At 41.9% G+C, this 20,516-nt stretch overlaps 1 protein-coding gene across 1 annotated transcript in view; it reads left to right on the forward strand.

Moving 5' to 3' along the window:
- Positions 1-20,516, forward strand: part of SHISA6 (shisa family member 6) — a gene marked incomplete at both ends in the record, with an annotated part of 246,112 nt that overhangs the window by 220,465 nt on the left and 5,131 nt on the right. The window contains one exon of the mRNA XM_082326440.1: positions 20,091-20,243. Coding sequence (XP_082182566.1) covers positions 20,091-20,243 — 153 coding nt within the window. The remainder of the gene's footprint in view (positions 1-20,090; positions 20,244-20,516) is intronic.

Below are 20,516 nucleotides of genomic sequence, written 5' to 3' on the forward strand. Positions count from 1 at the left end.
AACACTCTGCAAGCAGGATATTGATGCTATAAAAGTATAAAGTAACTAGTTATTGGCTAATGTACATGAAAGACTGCTGGGATTAAATGATCTATTACACTAAGTATTCATATGCTCATCTCCTCTGATAAGGCACTGCAGAGTCTTGGCTGGCTGGGCAGACCTCCCGTAGGACGGGCCCACGGGCTTAGACTCCCCAGTTCCCTGGGGTGGCCCCCAGTGCTGGGAGCTTCTCTCTGCCACCATCTCTGTCTAATAGGAAAATGCTTTGCAAAAAGCACATGCTCCCCTTGCCCACGCACCCTGCTCAGCTTTGACTGACCAGCGTAGCAGCTGTTAAAGGATATTTGCTCAAGGGTTCCCCTCTGGACTACAAATTGTGTGTATAAAACACCAGAGGGCCGCAGACATATGATAAATGGGTAGGTTTATGCTGAAGGTATTTACATTCTCAGCATCATTTTTTGGACTGCTTTCCTCCTTGCCTTTGTTGTCTGCTGTTCTTTCAGTTCCTAAAGCCTGAAGTCTTTTGTCGCATTTAAGGACTTTGGAAGATTAGCCTTTGAAGGGATTTTTCTCTTCATTAGTGCAGATGCCTAAGTGTTGTCTTGTCTCCAGAAAAATAACCTGCTTGTTACATTCTTCTCAGAAAATATCAGCTGGGGAATAAGGTTGAAGGTAGGCAAATGCTGATGTTGCTGAAAAGACCAGAGGTGTAGAAGGCAAAGAATTTTATTTCATAGGCTAATTACTCGTGTTTAGTCCATTTCTTTTTTCCTGTCGACTATAGATTTCAGAGCAGTTCCCAGTGCTTTAATAAATACTGCAAAACTAACACAAAATATTGCATGACTGTCAGAACTATAATATATATTAAACATACCTTTAGTTTGCAGTTTTTATAAGGAACTTTACTAAGAAACACGGGCTGGAAAATACAGCCTTTTCTTTTCTGACAGTTGCTATTTTTTCCATTATAGAACACAATAAATCTAGGTTTTTTTATTAACAAAAAACATATACAAAATCCCTGAAACTGAAAAAATATACCCTAGAGAACGCTAAAACTATGTACCTAAGGAAAAGTTTAAGTCCTTAAGCAAAAAGATTGTTTCTTAAGAGGATCTCCTGGATAAAAAGAGCCATGGTAACTCTTTGGGGCTATTTAATATTTTCTTCATCAGTTATCTGGGGTTTCACACCTTCAGACAGAAAATTCAGTCAGTGACTTTTGCTTCAAATCAGAGCTGTCAGTCCTGACCATGGGGAGAAGAAGCTTTCAATGCTGAGATAGATAATTCAGCAGATGAGTAGACCCGCTTCTGCGAAGATGGGCATGAAGGTCTGTCCCACCCCTGGAGCTAACCCAGACGCTCTGATTTCATTTGCCCATTAGAGGTGCTCTCAGGTCCCCAGGGCCAGATTTTCACTCTCTCTGGGCCTTTGCCAGAGACATCTGAGGGAGTTCATGTTGCCCTAATGCCAGTTGCTCAGCTACTGTAGAACCATAAAGCGCTCTCCATATTCGCTGGGAATATGATAGTTTCATGTTTTATTATCCTCTGTGGAAATGCTGCTTGATGTCCTTGAAATCAGTCATTCAATGCCATGACTGACACTAGACTAAGTTCAAAAATGCATGTCTAGCCTCAGTGAAATTTAATGAATTAAAGGGAATCACTCCTCTCCATCTTCAAACACAGGCTGGGGGCAGTAAGGAGAAAGGCTTTTGACGAAGTAGTTTAGGAAGTCACCTGCGCTTGAGTCACACAGCTGCCTGAGCCCTGACTCCAGGCACAGCATAAATGACCTTTTCCTGCAGGAGCCACGTGGTCTCATCATGTTGGACTGCTGGCCCATCTGAGTATCACCTCCATGGAGACACATGGAGAAATGTGAGGAAGCGATAGGGAGGAGAGAGAAAGTGAGGACTCAACAGTGGTGTGCAGGCTTGTTTGCTTCCCTAGGTGCTGAACTTGGAAGACGATTTCTCCTTTTGACTGTTCAAGCTATCACTGCCACCAGCAAAACCAGGGTTCTAGGGCGTGTGGGTGCTGACACTGGTGGCTGTTGGGGTGCATGGGGGACAGCTGGGGACTGCTCTGGCTTAACATACTGTGCACGTTGCATGTTCAGCTGGGCCACTTCCCCCGGGCTTGCGGAGCAGCTGTACAAGCTCTCTTGCAGGGACACGGTCAGGGCAGGAGATGGGGCTGTCCTGCTCCTGTCAGCAGCAATCTGCATTTGGGTTGGTTTCACTGTACCTTATGCTAAGACAGTTACTTAGTGGTGGCTCTGACCCTGTCACACTGAGAACTTCTTGTGTGCTTAAATGGATTGGTAGCGTCAACAGAAAGGCCACCTTGGCAAGTCTATCTAGGCAGAAACTTGTCCCTTAGCGTTTCCCAGTACATACAGACTTCTCTTTCTCCCTGCAGTGTCTCATCCACTCCAACAGCATCTTCCCTTCTCCTTTCATAAATGCACCCCGTCACATACTCCCATTTTCCATGTGGGTGAAAAGTTCTATTTCCCGTAGCAGTGGTTACTGAATTCACATATAGACCACAGACATAATCCCATGGGGTGCAGCATTTTTTTCTGTCCTTACTATGTGAACCCATTTCCTTCAGAAAAAGCCTGAAGCCCTTAAAACCTCTGTCTGTCCATGTGTCTTCTCCTGCTGGAGAAGGAGGGGCTGGGAGCACAGGTTTCCCTTCTGCCCATAAAATGTCCAAATCTTTCTGCTGTTTATTTTATCTGATCACTCCTCCAGCTGTGCTCAGAAATTTCATATTTTGGTCTGGCAATTCAGAGCACTGTGAATCCTTTATTTCCTAATGGAGTTTCCCAGTAAATAGCTCTGAACTCAGATCCTTGTCTCTACAATGGATATTAATTCTGCCTAACTGGCACAATTAACATTTTCTTGTTAAACCTGAAGAGGTGCAGGAAGGCTCAGCCATAATTTTAAAGCATTTTGTTGCTTAGAAAGTGTTTACAGTAGGCTACAGAAGTGGTAAATGAAGCCCAGTACTGCAGTCAGATGCCTGATTAGCTCAGCCACATGAAAATGCCAATAATTCAGGGACTAACTATTTTGGATGCCATTTCCTAAGCCGTATCCTCAAAGCACCTGAGATTTTTTTTTTTGGAAGGGAAGAGAAGGGAAGGGTAAAAGGATAGAGAAATATTTGGGGTGAAATGGAAAGCTGATCAGAATCAGAAGACAACAGTTCGTATTCATGTAGCTGCAGGAGTAATTGTCCTCAGTGAAGACACAATTTCACCCAGGACTGAGGTTGTGAGAGTAAGTGAATGCTTTGGGGTGTTCTGTGTTTTCAGGAGAGAGAAACCTCTATTGTTTCCCTTCTGGAACAAGTAATTTGTTCAGGATATGTCTGCTACTGTTTTAAATGCTTTCATTTCACACACAAGTGTCTCCATCTCTGTGTAACCTTTTTTCTGTCAGCTCCTGTAGCAGCATTATTTGACAAGTGGACAAAGAGTTTTGATACATGTACGTTTTTTGCCATTTGATTTCTAACTTAGCTTTGCTATAGCTAGACTGGAAGTCCTTGATGTCCTTAGCTACCCGGCATGACTGCATCTCTACACCAGGCTGAGACCCAGAGAGACTAGCCTTGGAACCACAGGCTACTATACAAAGCATGTGGAAAGATAGATGCATCTTGGGCAAAAATATCACTTTCTAAGGCTTTCAGGAGAGAAGTGGCTGCATAGCAATTCAGTCACGCTCTACGAATTTATCAGCTGCAAATGTCAAGGAGAGGTCATCAAAAAAATAAAACAGGCTCATTACTCTACTACCTAGTTTTCAACTTTCAAAAACAGATTTAATAACTTAGTTATAATTAATATAATAAATGGTAGGTAAATATAACCAATAAAATATGTGATGGACACCAGTTTGAACATGAGCTAGCAATGCGCCCTTGTGGCAAAGAAGGCTACCAGCATCCTGGACTGCATTTGTAAGAGTGTCATCAGCAGGTCGAAGGAGGATATCCCTCCCCTCTTCTCAGTACTCGTGAGAAACATTTACTGTGCTGACATCATTGATGGGTTCCTCAGTGCAGGAAAGACATGGACAAACTAGAGTAGGTTCATCAAAGAGCCTGGAAGATGTTTGAGGGACTGGAGCATCTGCTGTAATTGGAGAGAATGAGAGCTAGGTCTTGTCAGCCTGGAGAAGAAAAGGCTTAGGGGGATCTCATCAATGTATTTAAATAACTGATGGCTAAGTAAAAAAGGTAGAGCCAGGGTCTTCTCAGTGGTGCCCAGTGACAGGGCAAGAAGCAATGAGTACAAATTGGAATACAGAAAATTTCACTTAAACATAAGAAAAAACTTTCTACTGTGAGGGTGGTTGAACAAAGGAAAAGGATTTGCAGAGAAGGATTTGGTCTCCATCCTTGGAGCTATTCAGAATCCTAATGAACACAGTCCTGGGCAAACTACACAACCAGACCCTGCCTTGAGAAGGGCTTTGGACTAGACACTATCCAGAAAGGCCTCCAGCCTCAGTGATTCTGTGATTGTTATGAACGTGGTAACAGAAAAGCAACTGTATTAAAGAAACAGTTGTTCTCAGCACAGAGGCGTCCCTAATGTACACTGTACAAAACAGCTGCTTTTGCAATCAAAAAAACCCTAAAAGTTCTGCACAGAGGAGAGAGCTCCAAAGCTGTGTGTCTGGCAGTCCCAGAAACACCATTGCTGGCTACAAAGGCTAAACACCAGTCTAACAGTAATATTCAAAACACCTTTCTGCCTGAAAATGTTATAAACCGAATTTGATTAAGTCTATACATACCAGCCCAGACCTTAGCCCCACAGCTTTTCAGGAGCACAGAACAGATAAGAGAATAATGAAGTTGATGGTTGACAAGCCTCATGATCTAGAAATATCTACATGTAGAAGAGTTTTCTAGTAATAAATTGTTTTCTTATTCCCACCAAAAAATATGAAAGATCTAATAGGAGTTGAAGCCAGATGATTCTGTTAAGACAAAAAGTATATTGTGGTTTTTTGATATTGAAGACTAAAAACACTGCAGCTATTTCTTTTTGGCATATATCAGACCTACTGTCACATACAGGCTTTGAAAATCTGTTACTGACAAGGTCGGTTTGAACTCCAGAAACAATTAATACCTAATGCAAAATTAGTGAGCAGGATTCTGTAGCATGCTTGCTGGAAACTAGACGAAAAGTGTTCCACCTGATTCCATATCTCTGAAAATCCATCCAGACAGTTAGAGGGACTCCAGAAATACGCAGTTTTTATTTGTCCCGCTCATCCTCTGGTCCAGTTTTCACATTAAAGAGAAATTAGACTATATGGAGAAAAAAAACAAAAGTAATGTCACAAAAGTAGTTACTATTTTTGCGTGCTAAAATTAACCAGCAGTGGAGGATCCAAATGAATATTCTAATTTAGGCAACCTGTAGGCCACTTATTCAAGGAGAGTTTACGTGTATATTTGAACCTGGTCTCCTTTCAAGTTTTGGTCATCACATACTTTTAGCCAGGCTAGTATACTTTCTATGTATTCATCTGTCTGTGTATATAAAGAGTACCTATTTTCTAGAGGGAGAAGTAAGCTAATGTGTCCAGACTGTTGTCATCCAAATAAATAACCTCTGATTTTAATCCTGGCTCTACACAGACATTCAGCATGCAGTGCAGGGAGATGAGTTTCTGGTGAGACAAAGTAGCAGCCAACATGGACTTCTCGGAAACAAATAATATCAAGTTAATCTTATTGTTATTTTTTTACTCTGTTTTGTGACTAGGTAGAAACAGCTTATATTGAGGATCGTGATATCAGCATGATTTTCAGCAGTTTATGGCAAAGTAATGTGAGATTAATTTGAGAAGCACGTTCTTAAAGAACCTCTATATGGTAAATGCCATGATGGCTGACTAACTATAAAAGATAACTAAATATCAGTAGAAGGATGAAGTGATGTGGTTCTGCATTTAGTATTTTTGTTACTGGTGGAAAAGGAATTCGCTTATAAATTTGCATATGGTAAGAAGATTGGATAACCATAAATCTATTAGAGGATGGGATTAGAATTTAAAATGTTCTTAACAAATTGGAGAAATAGACTGAAGATAAATTGATTAAATGGAGAAAAGTGCTACACATTGGACTGAAATAAGAACACTAAAAAGCCTTATATATGTTGAAGAACAACTGGAAAGGTAGAAGTTTTTTGGAAAAGCAAAAAGGAATCATAAAGGATCAAAAACTTTACATAAATCAGGAAGAGAAAAATATCATGTGAGTTTGTATGAACAAGAGTAGATGTTTGGGAAAAATCCAGACACTCTAGTCTGTACTGGTAGGGTCTCTTTTCAGAAAAGTGTCCCAGACTCTATTAGAGACTTGAGAAGGATCTAGGTCAATCAGAGAGGGCAAAGGATGCTAGATGACAATAATCAAAGGGAAACAAGCTTTATAGGGAAACAAAAAGGAACCGGAATTTTTTTAGCCTGAAGAATAGTTAAGGGTATAGTCATAAAGAGGTGTTCAAGAAATAAGAGGGTTGTTTTTTTTTTTCCATGTCCCTGGTGGCAAGGAAAGAAGCAATTAGCCTAAAAAGCAGTAAGAAAGACCTAATGAAACAGGTCTTCTAAGAAGAAAGTGAAATATCAATGATATGTTTTTAAGAAGAGCAGACTAGATATCAGACTTTCCCTGTACTCACAAGGACATTGTTGCTGTGGTTGCAGTCACAGTGGGAGAGTGTTTTTTTCATGTAGTCGGGTATAACATCCTGAAAACCTCCATGCTGGATGGAGATGGAGCAGTGGAGTAGGGGCTGTGATGTTCCAGCAGTTCCCAGGAACACAACACTGTTGTCTGTATAACAGTTGTCGTTTGTTTTCTGTCTGGACATGCTTCTTACCTTTGCAGATAACTCTAATTTGCAGGATCAGCAGAAGGCGAGCAGTTTCCCTTTATCATGTTCTTCTTGCATCTGGAATTTTAAGTGAAATACATAACAGAATCTTCTGCTTTCTTAAGCATTTTCTTCTCCTTTCTTTAATCATGCTGAGATTTCCCGTGAATACTGTGAGCTGTAATTATAATCTGCAGATCAGTGGGTATGCTAAGCTGTTTCTTAAAGGGACTTTTTTTTTTTTTTTTGTGAATTTCAGATGACCAAGAACAAAATTATAATCACCTGATACTAAACAGTGCCACCCAGACACCTACACATGGTAAGAGAAAAAAAGAGCAAAATTACACATGTTGTAACTTTCCTCTGCCAGCCAGTAACATTTACTGGTATCAAAGTATGTTTAATGTTAATAGAAATGTTTCTGCAGCAATGATGCATGAATGATGGTTTCCATTAACATTAAACATAGGACCATATTTTTAAATAGTGAGCACAATGAAATATGGCCGTCCTTTATAATTTTACCTAAAACAACCTTGTATTTCCCCATGTCTGATTGCTCCTTTCTCCCTTCCACATCAGCAAGGTTCTTAACCAGCCAAACAGTAAAAATGACTGATAACCAAAGAAACATCTTGTCAGCCAAGCCACTCAACTTATAGTGCTGCTTTTGCGTGTTTCTAAGATGATAGGTTAGAAAGACAGTAAACATAGGGCAAGGGCTCCTAAGCTGACATGATTTTGGCATAACAATATGTGGCCAGAGTTTAGGTTCACAGCTAAACCCAAGCTGTTCAGCCCATACATGCATGGGTCTGGTTGAGATAAACTACTGGAGCCCCTGATTCACTGCACAATGTCTCTCAACTTTCTAGTTTGCAGGATAGGTAAAGACCCTTAAGAGATTCAGGATTCCCCCTAACCACTTTCATAAACAGAAGTGCCTCTTTCTAAACCAGTTCCAGTGGTTGCTCTCACAGCCTTCCAAATCCGCTTTATTGTGGATGTTTCTCTGACCCTATGAACTTATGAAACCCAGAGCACCTTTCATATCCCTACGCCCACCACAGGGCGGACCATCACTGACCTATCCCCATAACCTCACAAGTGAGGTTAGACCCTCAGAAAGTCACCTCAGGAGATCTCTGGGACAGCCTATCACGACTGTATAACCTTTCTGGTCATCCCTCAAAAGGGTAGGATCAGCCCTTCCGTAGTTCATCCAAAGCTTCCCTGGGTTTGCTCTTTGTACACAAACAGCTTCATATGTGTTAATAATCCTTCTTGCTAATCTCTGAAAACCACTATTTTCATTTGTCATACTTATGCACATGGTTCAGCACATTTATTGGCACTTCTCTAACTAGCCCTCTTGACCTAATCAACTTGGGGATGCCGCATGTCATCCTTTAGTCACTTTAAAGAGGTCAGACACTATTCAAAGTTTCTCCTTTGTTTTCCCCTTTGTTCCCACCATCTCATTCCAGCCTGGAGATATTTTTTCATTTCCTCAATGGCCAGAAACCCTGCCCCTGTCTGCTCAGCCCTGTCCCTCCAGATGTTCTGCCTCCTCTGCCCTAGCTCCCTCATCCCTTTGCTTTCCTTGGCCCCAGAGCAGCAGTTGAGTGTGGGCAGCATGTCCCTCCCTGCATCATAGGACTCACAGACCACACAGTCAAATCACCTGCAGCTTCCTGGCTCCATCCAAATCCAGAAAAGTTACTACCACCCAAATGACTGGTTTCCCCTGTCTCTGTGCAATCAGTCCAGCCTCTGAATAAACACCCAGGTTGTCTCTATTTTACTCCCTTTTCTGCTGCTACCTTGCCTTGGTATTGTCCTTTTTCTTCCCTGCTCCCTTTACCCTTCAAGTGTGATATATTTCTCCAGGATTTGCAGCTGGAACCTTGTTTCTGCTGGAGAACCATGAAGTGATGGGTAAATCTCATCTTAATATACACTTCTTGCAGCTGTGAATCTCTGTATTTATTACTCTTTTTTTTCCTGGCATTTGTTTTTAATTCTGAAACTTCTTCTTGATAACTATTTAGGAATTGATCTATGGTAATATGTGTCTTCTGTTATAGAAATTTCCATGTATCTTTTTTGCAAAAAAGGGTGAGAGAACAAGTGCCCTTGAAAAGGTCACCTAAAACCGTTGGTGTTTCTCCTTCCTAGAGGGTGGGTCAGGCAGCTCCTCAGCCTGAAGGTAACTTTCACTTGTAAAACTACATTATTAATTGCTTTTTTTTGTATCCCAAAAAAAAAACCCCAGGAGAAACAATGCCAGCTTTAAACCTGGCAGTAACACAGGAGTATTTACTGAACCTGAACTGACAGCCTCAAATGCTCTTCAGACTAGTAATTTTTTTCTTTTTTAATTTCCTGAGAAAAAGATAAGAAGAAAAAAATGGAGTAATAGTGTTCAAATTGTATTGTCTCTCTCTGGTCTTACTACTTCAAATCTAGCACATGCTGGGTTCTGCGATCTGCACTGGCAGAGCCAGATGAGTTCCATTTACCTATGTCTCTGCCCACAAGATTTACTATAGCTCCATCATCAGGTCTCTATTGCATTCAATAACTTCAGTTAACAACATGTGCTAAACCAGTTAAACTTGCCTCTGGCCCTGACAGATGCATTTCTTTTTTTTTTTTATTTGAGAGACAAAAATAAAAGCAGGTACACTCATGATCTTGGATTAAAAGCTCTCCACTCATTTCCTGCGTCTACTGTATCTTAATAGTTTGGTTGTACAAAGTGACTTGAATTATCTGACTACAAATAACTATATGATTCAGAATTATATTCTATTCCTAAGTTATCCTTATGGTCATGGATGGTTTTGTTCATGGTATTCATGTGTGCTGTTGCTGCTGAGCCATTGCTTGGTGAGTCTCAAAGGATATTTTGTCTTTTCAAGTAAGGCGTCAAAAGAGCTTGCAGTGTTCATTACTGTTGAAATTGTGAGATAGTGATCCAGATGTGCAGTGGGGCAGACATTCCACCAAACTGCGTTCAGGGAAAAACCCGCTGTAACCCTATCAGAAACATAGTCTTTGTTCAGCTGAGAAAGGCAGAGGATAGTAGATATTTGTTTCCGTGAACTGGTGCTACCTGGTTGCCTATGTCCTGCTCCCTGCAGATGCCACTGTGATAGCTCATCTATGAATGCACATAATATCTATCTGCTCCATTAGCAAGCACACCTTTCTATTACTGTGGCAGATTTTACCTGCAAAGAAACAAACTAAAATGGATAAGGACAACTTTTGCTCACAAGGACCAATTTAAAAAAAAGAAAAATATTCGACCTTAACTCTCTGAGCTGTTCAGCTTCAACTTCAGGTTCCCAGGGCTAAAACCCCAAGATCCTCTGTTTTAACCTGGCTTGGGGTGTTGCCACTCTTGGCACACAGCTTCTCTTTGCAAAGGGTATGCCCACCGCAGTGGGTTGTGTGGCCGTGAGATCACTGATGTGATTACACTGAAGTCTTCCGATGCAGGAAGGAGCAACTACTAATTAATGGTGGGATCGCATTATATGCGGTCTGTTCTGTCAGGCTGCTATCATTTAATTAGCTTAGGGCTGTTTGCATTGCAGTTAACGCAGAGTGAGAAGAAAGTCTCCTTTTTCTCCTTGCCTGGCTGGCACAGAGTTTTTGCAGAGAGGTGAAATGTATATCTGTCCCGTTTTTGGAAAACGTGATATGTTGAGGAAGACAATTTCTCATGGAGATAAAGAGAAATGACCACAGGCAAGTGAGTCTGCAATACCAGGAGTCTGGTACCAGACCCATAGTCTGCAATACAAGGATTTAATTTCTGCTGTTGTTGAGGGCTCTGAATTAACCAGCGTGACTTTGAGCATCCCACATCTTAAAGAAGCCTCTGGATTTTTTTTTTTTTTTTTCTGTCAGCCTATTCATGCACCTAATTCACTTCTAGGACACTGAATGTCCCATTCTAGAGGTATCTACATTCCTTTAGAAACCTCAGCCTAAATTCTGCTTTGAGTGATGGACGTCAATTCCACTGAAATCAGAAGTTTGAAGTGTATTTCCTTAGCTCTAGGCTTTAGTTTTACACCAGCTGCAGATTTTAGCTGCAAATGAAGAGCTCTACATTTTTTTGAAATGTATTGATTTTGTATGTAAAAGCTGAATGTGAGTGCTCAAGTACTGGTTTCTAAGCACAACTAAGTTTTACATATGAAATGCAGGTAAATCTTTTGATACATTAATTTATCTTGCTTAACTATTCAGTCTTTATACCAGATGAACACATAAAATTATTTTCCTATAAAAACATTGAAATGTAAAAAAAAAAAAAAGAAGCTAGGGGAACAAAACAGAACTGAGATAGTGTAGCCTTAGCTATAACAGAAAAATATGTTGACAGCCTTGGCTCAGATTCTGTAAAAATTATTTCCTTATTTTTTACTGATAGTGAAGTTTAATCTCATTATATTTAGTGCATATTTAATTTCGGTAACCAAAATAGTCTTGTATAAACGTTTTTTACATCTATATAAATAACAAGCACATTGCTAAATAATATAGTTAGTAGGAAGTTCATATCATAATTTTTATGTCAGTTCATTACATTTGATAATCATTTCAAAAAATACTTCGTAAACCCGCATAAGCAACAAACAGTTTCACTTCAAGTTTTTATTTTGGCCAAATATTTATCCATAGATTATGTCTGGGTTTGCTGTGATGGAAGCAAATCTCATTTTACTGCTCTATCTATGTGGATGTTAAAGAAATTCCTATATACATATGCATGTTTGTGTGTTTCTTTTTTATATTACTTCCTTCCTTTCTCTTACTTTTTCTTTTCTCTTCTTTCTCTTCTTTCTTATCTTTCTTTTCATTTTTCTTATTTTCAAAAATCCAGGGCATCATCCTTCCCACACAGTAATAGGGCTTTGGGGTATATAGTGGTGAAAAAATTCTTGCATCAATTTTCTAACACCAGACCCGAAGCTTCAATTTGGGACAATACCAGAAGATATGAAAATGATTCCCTGTACTGTCACTTCTCCTCCAGCAATTTGTAGAGAGTTTTGTGTCTATTGTATTTAAGACACTGTTTACAAAATCATAACAATTAAGAACTGTTTAAATTATATTTATCCCCAGTAGAAATACATGTGAGGAAATTAGGCGATAATCAGATCTCTGGAATATAACCTACAGAAAAAATAGACACTTTACGTCCACTGCTCTTTCTGCGAAGAAGCAGGGCTTTAATGAAAGCAGGAACAGAGATGAACCAGGAAATCTGACAGGACTGGACAATATCGTTCCAGCTTTTTGATGCATATAAGTCACCATTTGTGATGGGGATACCAGTTGATGTTTCAGCTGGTTTGCACACCACCTTTGCAAAGCAAAGTACACATATTGCTGTTACTCCTCCAGTTAGACAATTGCAGTTACAGCTCCGGTTAGACAATTACAAAGCAGACTGGAGTTAGTTTAGTGAATCGGTATTGCCATTTACCTGTCTTAACCTGAGCGTTTGCTAACAATGTCCTACAGCGCAGAGCCAGTATTGTTTTGTTGGGGCCATGGCTGCACTTAAGCGATGTGCCTAGCCTCTGATGATGTGTGCTGACCTTCCTTTAGTCAGTGATGTAGAGGGCAGAGAATAACCCTGGGGCTGAGAACAGTTAAAGGATTTCAATTGCAACTTTAAAGCACTCAGCAGTGAAGCAACTGGTCTTTGCTTTTTAGACTAAATACATCATTGTGTGTTGGACAAAGATATCACTCTTTTTATTGTCTTAGTATGGCAGGGCTAAAGTAGCCTCCCAACTCAAGGTGCAGACCATCTGCCAAGTATGGATGCCTTAAGTTGCAAGTGAATACTGTTATGCCACCGATGACATGGCCCGTGTTCTACCCAGCAGGTGACTGTCATAAATAAACCACTGAGGCTCGTGGAGTAAAACAGCTGTGTAACTGTGTCTCCGCCCTTATCTGTGGGAGGAACCTGAGCAGCTTCTCTTTCTAACAATACAGTTATTAAGCAAAGGGCCAACATGAGCTGAAAAGCTCTGACACTGTGTCGTGGTTTAACCCCAGCCAGCAACTCAGCACCACACAGCCGCTCGCTCACTCCCCCCCAGTGGGATGGGGGAGAGAATCAGAAGGGTAAAAGGGAGAAAACTCGTGGGTTGAGATAAGAACAGTTTAATAATTGAAGTAAAATAAATTAGAACAGTTAAATAGGCAAAGCAAAAACCGTGCACGCAAACAAAACAGAACAAGGAATTCATTCACTACTTCCCAGCGGCAGGCAGGTGTTCAGCCATCTCCAGGAAAGCAGGGCTCCATCACGCGCAATGGTTACTTGGGAAGACAAACGCCATCATGCCCAATGTCCCCCCCCTTCCTTCTTCTTCCCCCAGCTTATATACTGAGCATGACGTCATATGGTATGGAATAGCCCTTTGGCCAGTCTGGGCCAGCCCTCCCCCTGGCTGTGCCCCCTCCCAGCTTCTTGTACACCCGGCAGAGCAGGGGAAGCTGAAAAGTCCCTGACCAGTGTGAGCGCCACTTAGCACCTATTTAGAGACAGCTTAGCACTACTTAGCAAGAACCAAAGCATCAGTGTATCATCGACATTGTTCTCATCCTAAACCCAAAACACAGCCCCATACCGGCTACCAAGAAGAAAATTAACTCTGTCCCAGCTGAAACCAGGACACACTGGTATCAGATTCCTCTTACAGAAGCACAAAATCTCGAACCATAAGCAAGGGGAAGCAGCTTCTTTATTCCTAGTGACTCTGAGACAGGTGAAAAAGACCAAAAGATCAGCAGGCAAAAATCACAGCATCATAAAAATCAGAGTATGTAAAACTGCTGGAAAAAAGGGCTATTTTGCCATTTCCCTTGCTAGAACTGCTATCAGTGTGGAGCTCAGTATGACTCCACCAGAATGTTGTGGTTGTCCCTTCACCGCCTTCAGCCTCTCTGGGGGCTTGGACCCTAGTTCCAAAGGGCTGAAGGGAGACAGTCACACAGAGTTCATCCAAGATGGCTGTTTTATTTCTCTCAGAAGCTAGAGCTAGTTTTAGCTTATTTACTTTGTTTATCTGCTGCCAGGACCAAACATGCTGATGCATTTTCCTTTTTGAAACAGCTTCCTCTCCATGCAATGGCAAGCTTTGAGAATGAGCCACTCGCAGATGTGAAAGGAGTTAACAGGCTGACAGTTTTCAATTGCACAGTCTCAAATTCAGCACGAATGAGTCCTAATCCCAGTTCTGCACAGTCCTATATGCTGGCTGCTATGGTGCCACGTGTTGTTTTCTGCATCCCCGTGAAAAGGCAGCAAACTCAAGGAGAAATGAATATATCTTTTGCTGTGATTGCTAAGTGCAATTCTACTTTCTGTAGTATTTCCTTTGATTTTAATTGGCAAAATTATTCTTCTCACCCTGCATTGTAATGTGTAACTATTCTATGTTCAGTTAAGCACTTTGTGTATTCAGAACCATCTTTACAATAATAGCCCCTGCGTGACACAACTCAGGTATATTATTACGCTCTGTGTATACGTTGTAGCATTTAATGGCTTTATCTTGCAATGTGCTGGTGTACCTCATCCTCTTTGCTTCTTACCCCTTAAGATTTCTGCTCATTTCTCAGCCACGAACCCTAAAAGGCCTAATCCTGGCACAATCCCGATATGCAGAGGTATTTTTATCACTGACTGAATTTAAAATCCCACATCTCCAGCTCATATAAATGAGGGCAGCTATTCACTGGAGAGCTGCTGATTTACACCATGGAGGATCTGACCTGGAAATGTATGAAATTCTTTCTTCACAAGAGATGCAAAAGACTATTAATAACAGTGTTTGTTAACGTAAAAAAAAGAAGTGTAAACATGGATAGGTCCCCCTGCAAACACTGAAGATATATGTTATAAATTTTAATTCGAATCTGTGTACATCAATTCTTTGCCTACTATAACAGTATATCACTTCCAGGATGGCTCAGGAAGTGCTAAGCCTTGGCACAGAAGGCTACCAAATGTCATCAACCACTACCAGAATTTCCTGAGGAATGTGGTCCTTTGTAAGAACTTGCATCAGAATCAGAGAACACTCTGTGTCTGAGCCTTCAAATATCTGAGCAGAAGGAGGTGCTGGGGGAGCAGTGTGTGCTTTGACAGAGGACTGAAGCTATGCTGAGCTGAAGCTGAGCAGCAGAAGGCTTGGTTGTATCAGTTTCTCCTAGGTGACATTGTTTGCTTTCTCTGAGTGAATGTTTTAGAAGGCATCTGTTGAAATGTCTTGCAAAATTCACACAACATATGTGCAGACTCATATGCAAATATGCAGCACATCCCTTTTGCCACTTGAGTTTTGTTTAAAACTTTGCATAAATTTACTTTGTTTGTCTTGGGTATCATCTGCTCTTGTCCTCGTACATCAAAAGTTCCGCGCCTCATGTAAACACACGTTGAAACAGAAACTGTCTTCCAAGAACAGGGGCAGAGCAAGACACTTCAAGACTTCATGTTTAATCTCCACAACACAAGCATCCACCTTTAGAAATACTGAAACTGCTTCTGAGCCCTGTGCTTGCAGAAAGTTTGCAAAGAACTGACAGTGAAATTTGGGTCTTCCTCAGCTTAGAGTGACTTTCTTTCCTTCGTAGATTGCAAAGTGCATGAACAAAGAGGATTGAATCTTATGTCCACTCAGAGGCCAGCTGTAATTGCAATCCTCAATGCAGAGAGGGAACTGCAGTCCCCTAACATCCATGTCGGTGACAAGCCATATATCCTTTTCAGGACAAAAGATGTAGGAGAAAAAATGTTCTTCTGGCAATCCATCAGTGCAGGCAGTGCTCCTGGTTCTCAGGTGCAGAGCTCTCTGCCAGGGCAGGACCTTCGCAAGTTTTTATGCAAAAGCCTGGTCTGAATGGAGCAGGGGAGCCTTTCTGAGCCTGATCCATGAGTCCACTGGTTCTCATGGAAATATAACCAGTTTGGACTGGTTCATCAAGTCCGTCTCATGAAGCAGAAGAAATGCAGAGCTCTTGCTTGGTAGGTGTCCAAGAAAGGACATTAGAGATAAAAAGGAAGAATCTTTCTCCACAGAGATGCCTGTTCCCTTCCTAAGCTTATCGTGCCAACATTTTGCAGCCTAGTGATTTTTTGGCAATGCTGTGCCATGCTACCGGCCCTGCCAGTGGCTGGAGCAACACGGCACTCTGGTCAGAGCACTGTGAAAATTTCCTCAGTAGATGAGGAAAAGCTGCATGCTTGAGCCCTCTCCTGCTGAATTCACGAGAGAGACAGTGGCAGAATTTTAAGATGTTGCATTGGATGTAAAAAGGTGTGGTTACTTTGAGGCTATAGCAAAGAGAATTTAGAAATCAAGAGAAATTACACTACTGGATGATGTTCCCATTTCTGTTGTATTTGCTATGCACTGGGTGAGCATCATTTCCTCCATGTTCTTCTGCAAATAACTTTGCAAATTGTGCCCAAAATGCATGATGTGTCAGAGAGGCAGAAAATGGCATGTGGCTGTGGGATGATGGTGAGGAAAATGTGGACTGACTTGCAAAGGTAATCCTAGAAACCATGTGACATTTTCCATTTTTCTAGTGGTCATCTCCCATTGCCCAGAATGTGCAGCTGGACTGGAATGAACGGGGTTGCTGGGGAGCAGAGCAGCATACAACCTCAGCTGCCTTGCAGGGAATGCAGAGAGATTTTTATTTACATCCTGTTAATTAATTATGTCCTGCATCTCCCATAAGAGCCAACAAACACCAAAAAAAAAAAAAAAAAGAAGAGAGACCAGAGAAAAGCATGACTCAAATATATTGCAGCAGTAAAGAACCACTAAGAAACTTCTGCTGAACTTTTCCCAGAATACAAATTGCACAAGATATTTCTCCTTACTGGAGTCTCTGTTCTCTGATCTTGCCCTCAAACTACATTATGCAAAAGACATCTGAAATTATCTTTGGTCATTTCAGTTTATCTGTTATTTTGCTGAATGATGGGTAGCGGATTTCAAGGTGACTTCTCATTTGCCAAAATCGTTACTGTCCGTTCCTGACTGACTGCATGGAAAAAGCAGTAAGATGTACTGATTCTGCACAAGCTCATCAGATAAATGTGTGGCACTTAATTTCACACACCTCATGCAAGCAGTCAATTAATGCTCCTGCTTTGGCACTGAACACAAGTTCCGTATATATAACTGGGCTTATTTCAGCATGTCCAAATCTCCATGCAAAATCGATATTAGATACAGGTTCTCGCTGAGAAATTTGTAAACAGATGTTACCCCAGGGTCCATGCCACACAAGCATGAATAGGAGTGGGGACATAGTTTCAATGCTGATATAGTCTCTGTTTACTGGATAATAACTAATCAATTGTTTCCAGCACCCTGATGAATATGATGCACGTCCTAACCCTGCAGTCAGTCTATTAGACATGGATTGAAGTCATCAGTGGGAAAATAATGGTCTCAGAGAGATGACACATTACCTCTATGCTCACTTGGGGCTTTGTTCTTTTTGACAGACAATAAACCTCCTCAAGAGTGCAGAGACATATATAAGCAATACGAAAGAAGAGTTTATAAACCAAGATGGCTATTGCATTGTTAAGACGAAATTTTCACAAGTGGTAAATTCTAAAAAAAAGTGCCTCATAATTTCTCAGAACTGGCAATAAAATGATGCTCTGGCAGAGACCTGGGCTGTTCCTTTTCTGCGGGGTGGCTGACATTGGCTGTCAGTGGTAGAGCCCGGAGGAAAGCATGCAGGTGCTTGCTGAAATGTGCTAAGCCCCTGTAGAGCAGTTTCCTTCCCCCTCACCTTGCTGTGCTGGCAGCGGTGGGGGATTGCACAAGATGGGGTATCCCATGCTGGTGCCAGACTGGCACCCAAGGAGAGGGGAAGATGTTCCTCCACTCATGGTCATACCCTGGACGTGGCTGGGAAGGACTGCACCTTTGTGATTTGTTCTGCAGTAATCTTCGTTGTGAGGAAGCTCATGGAGAGCAGAGTGCATGAAATCAGTGACGACAGTGGCAGGAAGGAGCAAGTGTTGGTTTTGTCGACATGGTAGTTTATTTCAAGTGCCTACAGATGGGTGGCATCAGATCTCTGATAGGTCCCACATCAGTCCTTTCAGCCCTTTGTGGGCATCTTAAATACCCTGTCATACACCAAATGGCTCAGGTGTCTGAATTGAGCACTGGGCATGTAACTCTGCAGAGAGGTGCAGAGGAGTGCTCTGAGCAGACTGGCTTCGGGAAATCACGAGCAGGTTTGTTCTAGTAGACAAGACTGTCTCAGCCTGTGTTTGACAGAGAAGCATGTGTGCAATGTGAAGGATAGGTGACAGAAGGTTAAAAATATCTAGGGGAAGTAACAGTGGGAGAAAAGCTGTCGAGGCAGCTCTGCATCCCCACGCACAGACATGCATGGGATCTTCTGGGTCCATTTCTAGGCAACAAAGAGCACCAAGGATGTAGCAAAATGTGAGCAGTCAGAGAGGAGGAAGATATTCTGCTTTCTAACACAAACAGGACTCCAAGCAGGACAAAGGCAGCAGAGGAGGAGTTGGCCTGACTCCTGCAAATTTTTTTTGCAGGCAATAGTTTAATTTGTGATTCAAGGAAAATGTCTTCTGAAATATCTACACTCTGGTGGATTTTGTTATAAATTTTGTGGTAGATGAGGGAAGTTAGGAAATATTTGGACACAAAACCAACACATTTGTTGAGGTGAAATTCCTCTGCCACTCAATTATTCTTTGGCAGCTGTGCTTTAACCTAAACCAGTCCTTGGTTCAGAGGAGGTAATAGTGTCTTGAGGCACACGAGTGCATATTGAGCCATGTTGCATTGCTCTTCATGAGCACGTTTTAGAGGGTGCACAACAGCAATGTGTGAACCCAAAACTTGGGCATTCTGCAGCTCCTCAGCTGTATCAGAGAGCTTAGCCCTCTGATTTCATTTTCAGACCATGAATGAATTGGCTACCTCCTTGGCCTTTTGACCCACCTAATGCAATCCCATCACTGCTGCAAGCTCTGACAGATCCCACTGTACTCTCTTCAAGCTTTGCTTCTAATAATTGGAGCTCCTGCTGTTTTTAATACTCTTATCTCTGCCTTTTTTAATATCTGAACACCTGAGAGTTATAAATACAGTTCAACAGGTCCCTCTCCCTTGGCTGAGCTGATGAAGGACCATTTTCCATCCAGCTTGCAGCAAAGCACCATGATTTCAATACCAGACAAACTCTGTAGATAGTCTGGACTTGACTTTTAACATCTAGGCTCAGTGCTAATCTATCTTGACAGTGCCCTCAGCATTAGCATCTGACAATGGGCATTTTGGCACTGTCTGGGGACTCCCTCAGTGACCAACAAAATGAAAATAAGTAGAGGGGCATCCTCCACCCCTCAGGGATGGTACCTCTTTTCCTGCTTTAGGAACCTCTCCAAACATTGCCTTTCCTTCTGTCTGCACCCAGATATGCACCCCACAGCTCCACTTCACGCTTTCTTGCTTGCAGGGGAAGCCTGGCCACCAGAACCCCTGAGGCCATGGAACAGCTTTGCGCAGTAGCCTCCAAGTTTGGAGCATTAGTCAGAAATCTGGCATGATGAGTTAGCATTTTGACTACCACGTTAAAATAACCCCATAGACTCTTTCCCATGGCTCTGAGGATAGGGAAAGCACAGCTTGCTGAGGTAAATGTAGGTGATGCCGCCTGAACTCATGCAGTCTGCAGTGGCGTCAGTCAACAGCACCGCAACACAGCCCTCCATGGTAAGTGAGGTGACTCACAGTCCCCCCAGACCCTCTGTCCCTCTGTGAGGAGGGTTGGTTGGTCCATGTGGTTTTGAGGCAGCAGTTTGCTTCTCTCCACAGACACTGGACAAAGAAACAATGCGACAGGAAAACACCATCATTTGTCACCAATCTGCTGGTGCCAGTTTGAATTATGTCCAACAGCCTGTCACTAACATTAGCTCAGATATAGCTCTTCTCCCTGCCTGAGTTTGTGGGAATGGCTTGCCTCTCTCAAATTGTTTTGATGCACAATGTGGACATGCCTTTCTCTATTTTTTTTTTTTTCAGACAAGCCGCGAATGAACAACATCCTTACTTCTGCCACCGAACCTTATGATCTGTCCTTCTCCCGGTCCTTCCAGAACCTCTCACATCTTCCACCATCCTATGAGTCTGCTGTCAAGACAAACCCAAGTAAATATTCTTCTCTGAAGAGACTAAGTAGGTGTCAGCTCATTCCTTTGTATCTCATTGGCTTGTAAGCTACAGTGGGCAAAACGTTAAGGCAATAATCTTCTCTCTGTCGCTGCACTGCCCAAGTTGGCATCTCTGGTAATGATTATTTGGCTGTCACTTCCCATCAAGGAAGAGTACAGAGAAAGAGTCATTACATTACTCTGAGAGCACGTGTGGTTTTTTGCTTACTGACCTCCTTGCTGTGCTGTCTCCCTCTACTCTGCCTCGTATCTGCTCCTGATAAAGTCATCCGAGAAT

The sequence above is a fragment of the Platalea leucorodia genome, assembly GCF_965183815.1.
Source record: "Platalea leucorodia genome assembly, chromosome: 14".
Taxonomy (NCBI): domain Eukaryota; kingdom Metazoa; phylum Chordata; class Aves; order Pelecaniformes; family Threskiornithidae; genus Platalea; species Platalea leucorodia.